General features: G+C 30.6%; 1 protein-coding gene across 1 annotated transcript; it reads left to right on the top strand.

Moving 5' to 3' along the window:
- Positions 1–9,888, top strand: LOC145743351 (trifunctional purine biosynthetic protein adenosine-3-like). The gene is made up of 17 exons (XM_082561295.1): positions 1–151; positions 451–612; positions 1,292–1,551; positions 1,630–1,824; positions 1,894–2,055; positions 2,121–2,289; positions 2,362–2,584; positions 2,709–2,919; positions 3,007–3,205; positions 3,321–3,575; positions 4,074–4,295; positions 7,825–8,042; positions 8,110–8,161; positions 8,474–8,604; positions 8,710–8,827; positions 9,256–9,395; positions 9,582–9,888. Exons 1-17 carry the CDS (start codon positions 28–30, stop codon positions 9,774–9,776), a joined length of 3,036 nt encoding a protein of 1,011 aa, XP_082417421.1. The 5' UTR covers positions 1–27; the 3' UTR covers positions 9,777–9,888.
- The last annotated feature ends 4,497 nt before the right edge of the window (positions 9,889–14,385 follow it).

Genomic DNA, 14,385 nt, shown 5'->3' with positions numbered 1-14,385 from the left:
ATAAAATCTTTTCACAAATTTTCAATAATGAAAAAAGTTTTGGTGGTTGGTGGCGGCGCTAGAGAGCATTGTTTGGCATGGAAACTGGATCAGTCACTTTTTGTGGGGGTGATTTATGTTTTTCCTGGAAACGCTGGAACCAAAAAACAAGGTTTCGGACAAAAATGTTTTTATTTAATTTTAAATAAAATTAAAGTTTTGGTGTTTTAAAAAGTTAATTGTTAATTGTTATCGTAGTGTTATATTGTAAATTTGGAGCTCTATTAGCGTCATCCGCCTGCAAGTAGTACTAAAATAATAAATGCAAAAAGGGTGGAATGTACAAGAGAAGATTAGGGTAGGGTTATTAAAATTTCCCCTTTTTGCGTGTTATAAACTTGGCGGACGACGCTAAAAGAGCTTAGTTTTTTTTTCTGTAAAAATCATTTTTTTGAATAAAACAATTTTTAGAACAAAACCCTTCAAGCAAGATCACCGAATGTCCACCTAACCTTTCCTTGAACGACTTTTCCTTAACTGCTAGGTGGTGTAAAGAGCACTTGATCGACTTTGTCATGGTTGGACCTGAGGTTTATTTGGCCGATGGAATCGTTGATGTTTTAGGGAAAAATGGTTTGTTCAATTATTTGGTTTAAATAATTTAATTGTTTGGTCCGTAAATTAATTCTAAAGAAGCCAACAGCAGCATATTGCTGAGTTAAAACATTTTGCTTTAATACAAGAGGCTCTGGGTATAATTCTTACCACCTCCATGCTGTACCGTCTATAAGCAAGTTAACATAGTTGCGCTATAAAGCGGTATGAACTCCTGTTGAGCTAAAAACCAACCAGCAAAATATTTATTGGGCAATTACAATCAATAATATCCACAACTGATAAAGCTTATTTAAAACTGGATTGGGGTAACAAATGTTACTCTATGTTTTGGATAATTCTAAAAACAATTATGTATGGACTTTGACCGGCAGTGTGGTGTAGTGGTAAGAACACTTGCTTTACTACATAAGGTCATGGGTTTAATTCCCACCGATCTCATGCTGTAACGCTGGGAGCCAGCACTTACTCACCAGATTAATTATCAGGCAATTATAATCTATAATATCCACAACTGCCACAGGCAACTCAATTCTGGGCCAGAGTAACTGTTGTTACTTTATGTTTAGGTCGTGCATTCGACTTTCCCACTTCGAGGATAAGGATCATATACAAACAAAAAGTCAGCCTTTTTTAATCAAGGATAAAAATTTTCAAAAATATTTTAATATAAAACTAAAAAACAAACTTTTTTCAGGAATAAAATGTTTTGGTCCAAATAAAGTTGCCGCTCAAATTGAATCCGACAAAGTTTTCGCCAAAAATTTTATGACAAAAAATTCAATTCCTACTGCAAAATATGAGGTGTTTACTGAGGCAGAACCAGCTTATGACCACATAAACAATGCTCTTTACCCCGCCCTAGTGGTGAAAGCGAGTGGATTAGCGGGTGGAAAAGGAGTCGTTGTTGCAAACAACAAACAAGATGCTTGTGACGCTGTTACCGCCATTTTAAAAGTAAACAAAAATGTGTTTTTTATTAATTTTTTATGCTTTAGATCATTTTTTTAATAAAAACATTTTTTGGTTTGAAAGGATAAAAAATTTGGCAACGCTGGTTCAAAGATTATCGTCGAGGAGTTACTGTTAGGCGAGGAATTCTCCTGTTTGTGTTTTTGTGATGGCAACACTGTTAAAATGATGCCGATCGTTCAGGACCATAAGCGAACACTAGATGGCGATAGAGGACTCAACACCGGAGGGATGGGAGCTTACGGGTCTTGCCCACAAGTAATTTTGAAGTTTTAACAAATTAAAATATCAAAAAATATTTAATTAAAAATAAACTTTGTTTTCAAGGTCAACAAGGCCACAAAACAGTTTATCCTCAATCGGATATTAACCCCGACAATCCTTGGGTTAACTAATTTTGTCGGGGTTCTATTTGCTGGGATTATTCTAACACTAGAGGGCCCCAAAGTGTTGGAGTTTAATTGCAGGTTTGGCGACCCCGAGTGTCAGGTGAATATTTTTTAAATTTATTAATTAAAAATAATTAATTAATATTTGGTTTATGACATCACAAGGTCATTCTTCCATTACTTGAAAGTGATTTGTTTAAAATCTTTCAATCTTGTGTGGACGGCAACCTAAACCATTGTGATGTCATATTTGAAACAAACAAGTTTGTTGTTGCCACGGTGATGGCAAGTCAAGGTTATCCAGAAACTTTTGAGAAAGGAAAATTAATTCAAGGTCATACTTTTTACTTTTAAATTTAATCAAAGTTTCTAATTTTTGAAAAAAATCAAATTTTATATTTTTTAGGAATTCAACCAAATTCTGATTCAACTTTAACCTTTGAGGCTGGTACGACCTTGACTCCTGAAGGTCAAACTGTGACCTCTGGTGGAAGAGTGTTGACGATAGCAACAATCTCAGTGTCACTAAAGCACAGCAAAGAGCTTGGTTTAGAAGGGGTAAAGGGGATAAAGTTTGAGGGGGGATTTTATCGAAGTGATATTGCTGAAAAAGGAATTAAATTTAACAAGTTGGTATTTGTTGTTAAACTGTCTTCAGTATAAATTAAAAGTGGTATTTTAAGAATTATTGTTTTGGCAAAATTCATTTTAAATTGATTCAAAAGAAAATTGACTTTTAAAATTATTAACCAGACAAAAAGAATTAACATACGAAGAAAGTGGAGTAAACATCAAGAATGGGGATAAATTTATTGACATAATTGCCCCTCTTGTTAAAACCACCACAAGGGGGGGTTCCAGTCCTTGTCTTGGGGGATTTGGGGGGCTATTTGACCTTGAAAAAGCGGGTTATAACAACCCAATGTTGGTGGCTGGAACAGATGGGGTCGGAACAAAATTATTGGTTCGACTTTTTAAGTTTTTTTTTATTAATAGATTTAACTTTGTATTTTTATAATTTATTAATTAATAAATTTTTAATTAATTCCAGATTGCCCAAGAAATGAACAAACTAGGTTCAATTGGGATCGACTTGGTTGCTATGTGCGTCAACGATGTTGCTACTCACAATGCCGAGCCATTGTTCTTTCTCGACTACATTGCTTGTGGAAAGTTAACACTAGAGGACACCACTGAGCTTCTCAGGGGGGTTGTGGAGGGGTGTAAGATGGCAGGATGTGCTCTGATTGGTTAGTTTCTTCGTTTTCTAATGGTTTTTTATTTAAACCTTTTTGCTGGTTGTTGATGAACATTTTTAAATTCTTCCAATATTTTTATTTTGTTTAAATTAATTTTGTCTCCAAGGAGGTGAAACAGCCGAGATGCCGGGATTGTACAAACCCAAACATTTTGACCTCGCTGGGTTTTGTGTTGGAGCTTACGACAAATCCCTTCATTCCCCCCTCCCTCGCATTGATGATGTCATAGTTGGTGATGTCATCATAGGTGTGACATCATCAGGGTTGCATAGCAACGGGTTTAGTTTAGTAAGAAGAGTTGTGGAGAAAAGTGGGCGAAGTTTGAACAATGTTTCCCTGTTTGATCCAAGTTTAAGTTTAGGTTCGTTTATCTTTTAATTTGTTGAAATTTTAGTTGAACTAGTTTCTGTAGTCGTCAGTTTACCGGCAGTGTGGTTTAGTGGTTAAAACACTTGGCTTTACTCCATAGAGTCCTTGGCTCGATCCCTGCTCACATGCTGTAGCACCCTTAAGTAAGGCGCTATAAACATTATAAACTCCTGCTGAGCCAACACTTAATCAGCAGTATAATTATCGGGCAATTATAATTGTTAATATCCCAAACTGCCACAGGTAACTTGAGACTGGGTCACAGGTAACTTGAGACTGGAGGTAACAAATGTTATTCTAGGGTTATAAAGTCGACCTTCGACCTCCTCACATTGAGGATAATTATATTTAAAAAAAGTATGCATATAACTTTATCTGTTCTCTTACAAAAAAGCTGCTGACTTTGAATTATCAAAAACCAAGGTCATTTAGAGTTATCCTCTTTTTGCATTTAGAGTTATCCTCTTTAAATTTATTGAAATATTTTAAGGTGAATCACTTTTGACCCCGACAATAATCTACAACAAACAACTTCTCCCTATCTTGAGGTCAACCCGCGGTATTAAGGGACTTTCCCACATCACAGGGGGTGGGATTGTGGGGAATCTCCCCAGGGTATTACCCTTAAATGTTAGTTGTGAGATTGATGCAAGTTTGTGGAAAGTTCCTCAAGTTTTTGTCTGGTTGGCTCAAGTTGGAAATATTCATCCAGGTGTGATGTCATAATTACTTGTGATGTCATAATTACTTGTGATGTCATAATCTTTGTGATGTCATAATTACTTGTGATGTCATAAATATTTGTGATGTCATAATCATTGTGATGTCATAAATATTTGTGATGTCATAATCATTGTGAAGTCATAAATATTTGTGATGTCATAATCATTGTGAAGTCATAAATATTTGTGATGTCATAATCATTGTGAAGTCATAAATATTTGTGATGTCATAATCATTGTGAAGTCATAAATATTTGTGATGTCATAATCATTGTGAAGTCATAAATATTTGTGATGTCATAATCATTGTGAAGTCATAAATATTTGTGATGTCATAATCATTGTGAAGTCATAATTACTTGTGATGTCATAATCATTGTGATGTCATAATTACTTGTGATGTCATAATTACTTGTGATGTCATAATTATTTGTGAAGTCATAATTATTTGTGATGTCATAATCATTGTGATGTCATAATTACTTGTGATGTCATAATCGTTGTGATGTCATAATTACTTGTGAAGTCATAAATATTTGTGATGTCATAATCATTGTGAAGTCATAATTACTTGTGATGTCATAATTACTTGTGATGTCATAATTACTTGTGATGTCATAATTACTTGTGATGTCATAAATATTTGTGATGTCATAATCATTGTGATGTCATAAATATTTGTGATGTCATAATCATTGTGAAGTCATAAATATTTGTGATGTCATAATCATTGTGAAGTCATAAATATTTGTGATGTCATAATCATTGTGAAGTCATAAATATTTGTGATGTCATAATCATTGTGAAGTCATAAATATTTGTGATGTCATAATCATTGTGAAGTCATAAATATTTGTGATGTCATAATCATTGTGAAGTCATAATTACTTGTGATGTCATAATCATTGTGATGTCATAATTACTTGTGATGTCATAATTACTTGTGATGTCATAATTATTTGTGAAGTCATAATTATTTGTGATGTCATAATCATTGTGATGTCATAATTACTTGTGATGTCATAATCGTTGTGATGTCATAATTACTTGTGAAGTCATAAATATTTGTGATGTCATAATCATTGTGAAGTCATAATTACTTGTGATGTCATAATTACTTGTGATGTCATAATTACTTGTGATGTCATAAATATTTGTGATGTCATAATCATTGTGAAGTCATAAATATTTGTGATGTCATAATCATTGTGAAGTCATAAATATTTGTGATGTCATAATCATTGTGAAGTCATAAATATTTGTGATGTCATAATCATTGTGATGTCATAATTACTTGTGATGTCATAATTACTTGTGATGTCATAATTACTTGTGATGTCATAATTACTTGTGATGTCATAATTACTTGTGATGTCATAATCATTGTGAAGTCATAATCATTGTGAAGTCATAAATATTTGTGATGTCATAATCATTGTGAAGTCATAATTACTTGTGATGTCATAATCATTGTGATGTCATAATTACTTGTGATGTCATAATTACTTGTGATGTCATAATTACTTGTGATGTCATAATTACTTGTGATGTCATAATTACTTGTGATGTCATAATTACTTGTGATGTCATAATTACTTGTGATGTCATAAATATTTGTGATGTCATAATCATTGTGAAGTCATAAATATTTGTGATGTCATAATCATTGTGAAGTCATAAATATTTGTGATGTCATAATCATTGTGAAGTCATAAATATTTGTGATGTCATAATCATTGTGAAGTCATAAATATTTGTGATGTCATAATCATTGTGAAGTCATAAATATTTGTGATGTCATAATCATTGTGAAGTCATAATTACTTGTGATGTCATAATCATTGTGATGTCATAATTACTTGTGATGTCATAATTACTTGTGATGTCATAATTATTTGTGATGTCATAATTATTTGTGAAGTCATAATTATTTGTGATGTCATAATCATTGTGATGTCATAATCGTTGTGATGTCATAATTACTTGTGAAGTCATAAATATTTGTGATGTCATAATCATTGTGAAGTCATAATTACTTGTGATGTCATAATTACTTGTGATGTCATAATTACTTGTGATGTCATAAATATTTGTGATGTCATAATCATTGTGAAGTCATAAATATTTGTGATGTCATAATCATTGTGAAGTCATAAATATTTGTGATGTCATAATCATTGTGAAGTCATAAATATTTGTGATGTCATAATCATTGTGAAGTCATAAATATTTGTGATGTCATAATCATTGTGATGTCATAATCATTGTGAAGTCATAAATATTTGTGATGTCATAATCATTGTGAAGTCATAATTACTTGTGATGTCATAATCATTGTGATGTCATAATTACTTGTGATGTCATAATTACTTGTGATGTCATAATTATTTGTGAAGTCATAATTACTTGTGATGTCATAATCATTGTGATGTCATAATTACTTGTGAAGTCATAAATATTTGTGATGTCATAATCATTGTGAAGTCATAAATATTTGTGATGTCATAATCATTGTGAAGTCATAATTACTTGTGATGTCATAATCATTGTGATGTCATAATTACTTGTGATGTCATAATCATTGTGATGTCATAATTACTTGTGATGTCGTAATTATTTGTGAAGTCATAATTACTTGTGATGTCATAATCATTGTGATGTCATAATTACTTGTGATGTCATAATCATTGTGATGTCATAATTACTTGTGATGTCATAATCATTGTGATGTCATAAATATTTGTGAAGTCATAATCATTGTGAAGTCATAATTACTTGTGATGTCATAATCATTGTGATGTCATAATTACTTGTGATGTCATAATCATTGTGATGTCATAATTACTTGTGATGTCATAATTATTTGTGAAGTCATAATTACTTGTGATGTCATAATCATTGTGATGTCATAATTACTTGTGATGTCATAATCATTGTGATGTCATAATTACTTGTGATGTCATAATCATTGTGATGTCATAAATATTTGTGAAGTCATAAATATTTGTGAAGTCATAAATATTTGTGACGTCATAATTCCTTGTGATGTCATAATCATTGTGATGTCATAATTACTTGTGATGTCATAACTATTTGTGAAGTCATAATTACTTGTGATGTCATAATTACTTGTGATGTCATAATCATTGTGATGTCATAATTACTTGTGATGTCATAATCATTGTGATGTCATAATTACTTGTGATGTCATAATTACTTGTGATGTCATAATTATTTGTGAAGTCATAAATATTTGTGAAGTCATAAATATTTGTGACGTCATAATTCCTTGTGATGTCATAATCATTGTGATGTCATAATTACTTGTGATGTCATAACTATTTGTGAAGTCATAATTAGTTGTGATGTCATAATTAGTTGTGATGTCATACTTATTTGTAATGTCATAATTATTTGTGATGTCATAATTATTAGTTGTGTCTTAATAAATAACTTTGGGATGTTATACAGTTGTAAAAATCTTTTAAACCAAAATTAAATCACATTATGACATCCTAGATGAAATGCTTCGAACTTTTAACTGTGGAATTGGAATGTGCATTGTGACAACCCCATCTAGTGTTGAAGAAATATTAACAAAATGTAGAGATAATTTAACCAATTGTCGGGCGATGGTGATCGGAAAAGTTGTCGCGAAAGAAAAACAACAAATCAGGGTTTCCAACTTTGCTCAGCAACTCAGGGTTGCCAAATATAAAGTGACAAATAAGGATTTAGTAAGTTTTCATTATTTTGAGTAAATAAAAATAAAAATAAAACTTGAAATATTTGTTTTTATTTAAGGACAATGAAGTTAGTGAACGGAAAAATGTTGCTGTGTTAATCTCGGGATCAGGTTTTTAAACTTATTAAGTTTTTATAATGTTGATAATTGTTGGGTGAAAAGTTTGGTTTGTTTAAAAATGCTAGTTTTGGAAATTAAATCCGAACCCCAGATATGCTACAACATGCCAGCAGTGAGGATCAAACCTAGAAGTTCGTACCTAAGTATGTTAATAAATAATGTGGTGGTCAGAACACTTGCTTTACTACAGATGGTCCTGGGTTTGATCCCCACTGCTCTCATGCTGTAGTGTTCTTGAAAAGGGTGTTATGTTTATGTCATAAAGTCAGCTTTTACACATCAATATTGTTATTTCATTTTTAGGAACCAACTTGCAAGCATTAATTGAGCACCAAACCAAGCTGGAATGTTCATTTAACATCACTCTTGTCATCTCAAACAAGTGCAAAGCTCAAGGAATCACTAGAGCACAAGAGGCTGGGATCAAAACTAAGGTTTGTGGTGATTGCTCAATTTATCAATTTGCATAAATCATTAATTTAAAACCCTTCTTAAAACTCTCCTTTTATTTGAAAATGTAATAACTTTAAACCTTCTAGTTTTTGGATCACAAATTATACAAAACTAGGGAAGATTTTGATCAAGATTTGGATGAAATTTTGAGGAAGGAAAATATTGATTTTGTTTGTCTGGCCGGGTTCATGAGACTTTTATCAGGTTGTGTTTAAATTAAAATAACAAACTTTAGTTAAGTTGTCTCGTTTAAATATTACAATAGTCATGCTGGTAAAACCAAGCAGAACCAAAGTTATGTTACAACATGCCAGCAGTGGGAATCTAACTAAGAACCTCAAAATTTAAGCTTTCTAAAGATTTTATATTTACTAGCAGCGGGAATCAAACTCAGGGCTTACCTAAAGATGCTACAGCATGCCAGCAGTGGGAATCAAACCCAGAACCTTAGGACTTACGTAAAGAAGGCACAACATGCCAGCAGTGGGAATCTAACCCACGACCTCAGGACTTACAAAAAAATGCTACAACATTCCAGCAGTGGGAATCTAACCCAGGACCTTATGTCTTAACTATTATAAGGTAAAGTGGTTGGTTGTATTGTTTAAAGTTGAAATATTAAAATTTTTCAGGCTGGTTTGTATCAAGATGGGTGGGGAAGGTGATCAACATTCACCCCAGTCTTTTACCCTCGTTCAAGGGGGTCAACGCCCCCCAACAAGCTCTCAATGCCGGGGTCAAGGTCACTGGATGCACCGTTCACTTTGTCGTGGTAAAACTTTAATAAATTTGGATTTAATTTTAATTAAGTTGAAATTAAACTTTTTTGTGTTAAATAAAACTTTAGCTTAATTTTAATTGCTGGCCTCAGGTTTTATGACTTGCTAGTAGTGGGAATCAAACCCAGTATATATTAATTCGTATTTTAAAGATAAACAAAAATATTTTAATTTTGTAGCAAGAAATGGATGCTGGTGCAATTATCTCACAAGGTACTTCCCCTGTTTACTATGACGATACAGTGATGTCATTACAAGAAAGGGTAAAATCAGTGGAGCATGAAGTTTACCCTAAAGCACTTGACCTTTTAGCCAAAGGTCAAGTTCAAATGAATCCAACTTCAAACAAAGTTTTATGGAAAAAAAATTGTTAAAAATTATTTTGCACAAAAAAAATTAAATTTACGTTTTTCTTCTCAAATAAACGAAACATAATTTAAATATTTTTGTTCTTACATTTGTTTCTGTAAATATTTGTCTTTTCTACATTTAAACTGTGCACATTTTACCTTAGTTTTGTGGTTTTTGTGTTGTTTTGTTGCTGTTAATATCGTGGAAAGTGTTAAAATGTAAAAACTTAATAAAATTAATGTCCACAAATTTTGTTTTTTTTCATTTATCTTTGCCAACTTTTAACCAGTATTAATTTTGAAATGTTTTGTAATTAAAATTTTTAATTATGACAATTTACTTAATTAAATGTTTTTGTTTAGATTGGAAATACCTTATTTAAACTTATGAGAATTTTTACTTAACTTGCAAGAAAACTACACAAAATGAACTTAAACGCAAGTTGGGTCCAGTTATTTATGTGTTTTTACTGTATGAGTAAGTGGGTGTAGACTTAATAATTAATAGTAAATGTTATTAGACCTTTTCATGTATAGCTAAATTTAAAAATATCTTTAATGGACTAATTAAAAAACTAGATTTTTTATTGTAAAAATATGTTTCTGATAATTTAAATTGAAATGCAGGAACTAAGTTGTACTTATACTTTAATAAGCCATAAATTTTACTTTTATTTAATATTGCACTTAAGTGTAAACTAGACAGAGCTTAAAACAATCGCCTAAAATAATTAAAAGTCAAATCCTTTTGTTTGCTGGCTTACACAATCATTATTCAGGGTGGTTTTACTTCTTCATAGAAAACAAACAACAACAGTCTGAAGTTAAACAAAAAGTTGATATTAATATTTACTTATGTAGCTCAGCTTATGCAACCTCGTTAATATCACTCATTGACAAACAATAATGTTGGAAAGATTTTTTGTTATGTTAACTAATAAATTGTCCATTTATTAAGAGTTTGTTTGTACACTCAGTTGTAAAAGTCCAAGTTTTATAATTTAAGGTTTAATCAGTTAAGTTTAAGTGCAGGGTGCAGGTAAGAAATATACTTCAGGTTTGTTAAGGTTTAGTTATTGTTAAAATGCCTCTTCGTTATTCTTGTACTTTCTTGCTGTTAAGATTTAATTGTATGTTTGTGAGTAGAGTTTGGTTTATAAAATGGACACAAAAAACAATGATTCATGGTAACAACATATAAACATGTAATTGGAAAACTTATTATTAAAAATATGTTGGTCATGGTTATAAAGTAAATCACAGAATGATTATAAAACCTAAATTCAGATAGGTTAGTATTGCAATAGAAGTGGAACAATAATCAAATACATAGAAAAAAAGAACACGAAATTTAACAGAATATAACAAATATAATAATAACAACACACAGAAGTAGAAACATAAAAGGTAAATTTATAAGCATTAAAATTTGTGAAAAATCTTTAAATATTGGCAAAATTTCACTTAAAAAACCTGATATCAAATAATTTTCAATATATTTTTACAAGTTAGTATTTATTATTATTTTTTTTGTATATATCTTTATCTTCGATGTGGGAAAGTCAAATGCGCGACTTAAACATAGAGTAACATCAGTTACTTCAACCCAGTGTGGTGTAGCAAGTGCTCTTACCACTACACCACGCTGCCGGTCTTAATTATCTGATTGTTAATTAAACAATTTAATTTGTAATTTCATTTATTTTATTTACTTAAAAACGAATAATTTACACTACCTTGAAAAGCTATTCATCTTTTTGTTTTATGAATTCATCAAAATAATTTTCTGTTAACTTTATTTGTATATAATTTAATTACTATTTAAGATAAGAGAAAATGAGTTTACTTCAGTTGAAACTTGGGACCTGAAGGCAGTCAATTTGAATTATATTTATTACTTTGTAAGAAGATTTATAACAAAAACTTTTTGAGTATAATTTTTAAACTAAAATATTTGTTAATTTTATATGTTGTACTTAATTAGTGAATTAATTACGTTTCTTTCTTTTAAATTTTTTAAATCAATTAGTGAATTAATCAAATTTTTATTTTTTTCTTTAGTGGTACTTAGTATGTGTTGTTGGTAATAAATTTTCTAAATTCTGCAAAAAATTATACTAGAGAAAGGCCAAAGTGCCTGGCTACAATTTTACTACAAATAACTCTTTATGGAAACAAAATAAAATTGATATAATTCTTCATAAAATCCCTTTATTGCCTTTCGACAGTTTTTCTAGTTCTACAGGTTCTAAGGCTAATTTGGAGTATAAATTTCTACTGGTTCTAAACTTTAGTTATAACAACTCGTGCTGACTTTCTTACACTTTAGTCCTTAGAAGCTTCTCTTTCACCTGTTTTTTGTCAGATGTGGGTAAATTACTTTGTCAATTTGTGTTTTGATACAAATACCTTCCGATATTTTTTAAGCTGCACTAATATAGGGCTTAGCGTATCTAGTAACAGGAAAAGCAGTTTCTAGAACAAACCAGACTTTTTCTGATCAAAATGTTGATTAAAAACAGTTTTTTTGAATTTACATTGCACTTGTGCTTTAAGGAAATTAAATCTTTTTTGCACAACAACAAAGCAAATTTATTATTATTGTTATAAATGCTGTTATAAGATTTCAAGCTTTTCTTATTTATGCACAAATTAAAATTAACAATGGGTAGTTTTTCAAGCTTTTTTTAATTTAAAATAATGAAAAATAAATTGTAATATTTTGTAGTTAATAAATTGTTTAGATTGCAGTTAGAGGCCCGCAAACACACCCTAATGTTTCTTACAAGATTTTGAGCTGTGTTTAGTTTAAAAATTTTCGATAATATATGTTATCAAGATTTTTTTAGTTATTTTTTTAAATTAAACTATTATATAAAACAAGGTTGTAGAAAGGTCACAGGCCCTTCTACAAAGACAAAAGTTTAAATAAAAACATAACATTATTTATGACTAATGTTTTAATAGATTAACAAACAAATAAATTTATTTCATAACAATGAAAACAGAAGATGAGATTATTGAACAACTTAAACAAATTTGTGACAAAAATGGAAAAGAAAAATTTCAAAAACAATCTGCAAAACTTTTCCATAAACTTGGTTTAATTTACAAAACTGAAGGTTTACAACAGGTTGACAAAATTAAGTTAATTCAAAGTGCAGCTTTACTAAATGCAGCTATTGTTAGAAATCCTGAAAATGTGGAAGAAATTAAACAAGATCTTCGTCAATTTTGCTCTGAATTACTTAAAGTTGCAAATGCAAAATTGCCAAAAGCAGATTTAATTAAATATTCTAAACAAATTGCTAAAGATGTTGCAGAAATGAGAAACAAGGTTAATGATATACTTAAAACCATTCCTCAGATTCCTGAAGACATATCTAACGAGGAATTTACAAAACTTAAAAGTGAAAAAGTTGAGGCTATAAGCAACCTGCAGAATATAATAAGTGAAGATTATACTGAGATTATGAAACGTCTTGCTGGGTATTGTGAAGAAATAATGAGAAATCCCCCATGTGAATATGCTTTAGTGGGACTTGGTTCACTTTCACGAAGGGAAATAACTCCTTACTCTGACTTTGAAAACGTCATAGTTTTAGATGACAATATTACAGACTTGTTCGAAATTAGGCAAGAGGAAATAATGGAATACTTCAGGTGGTTTGCTGTTATCTTTCAAATCATTTTGATTAATCTTGGAGAAACTATTCTTCCTGCTGTTAATATTCCAAGTTTAAATAGTGGGGATCCAACTGAATTTAACTTTTATGATGCCGTTACACCTCTTGGCATTTCTTTCGATGGAATGATGCCACATGCTTGTAAATCTCCACTAGGAAGACAAGTTGAAACAGAAAACAAACCATTTACACTGGAACTAATTCAAACAGTTAGCAAAATGGCAAGTTTTATTGGGTCAGATGAGGATATTAAGAATGGTTACCACTTGGCTGATATGTTAATGACGTCATGTTTTGTTGCTGGCAGTCAACAAATATATTAACAATTTCAGAACTTTGTTGATAAGGAAATCAGATTGTTGGACGGCGAAAAATTTTTATCATCGGTTAAAGATCAAATCACTAAAAATGAAGATGATTTTCTCATATTAACACAATTTGAAAAGTTGAAAAATGATTCCAATTTAAACATTAAAAGAATGGTTTACAGAAGTTCAACTTTATTTGTTTCAGCAATTGGTAAAATTCATGACATTAAAAGTGCCTGCTGCTTTGACATTCTAGAAGGTCTTGTTGAAGATAATAAATTAACTAAAAAAGTTGGTTGTAATCTTAAATTTGCCATCGCTGTTGCATGTGAGACAAGATTAAGAGTTTACATGGATAAAAAATCACAAGATGATACAGTTCAACGATCAGAAATACAAAGTAAATTTATAGACTTAGTCGGAATGAAAAGTCTCTTGGAATATTTTCTAATAATTTCAACATTTCAACGCTTTATCTTCGATTTGGACAAAATATCAAAACCTGAAATAGATTTGGTTCCAGTAACATGTTATTTCTTACAAAATTATAAGTATGCCATAAGTTGGGCAAACCAGCATCTTTATCAAACAAATCTTAACCAAACTACAAGTAATGCTTTATACAAACAAGATAAACTT

This window comes from Corella eumyota, chromosome 1 (assembly GCF_963082875.1).
Source record: "Corella eumyota chromosome 1, kaCorEumy4.1, whole genome shotgun sequence".
NCBI classification, from domain to species: Eukaryota; Metazoa; Chordata; class Ascidiacea; order Phlebobranchia; family Corellidae; genus Corella; species Corella eumyota.
This window is presented reverse-complemented; position numbering and strand designations above follow the sequence as displayed.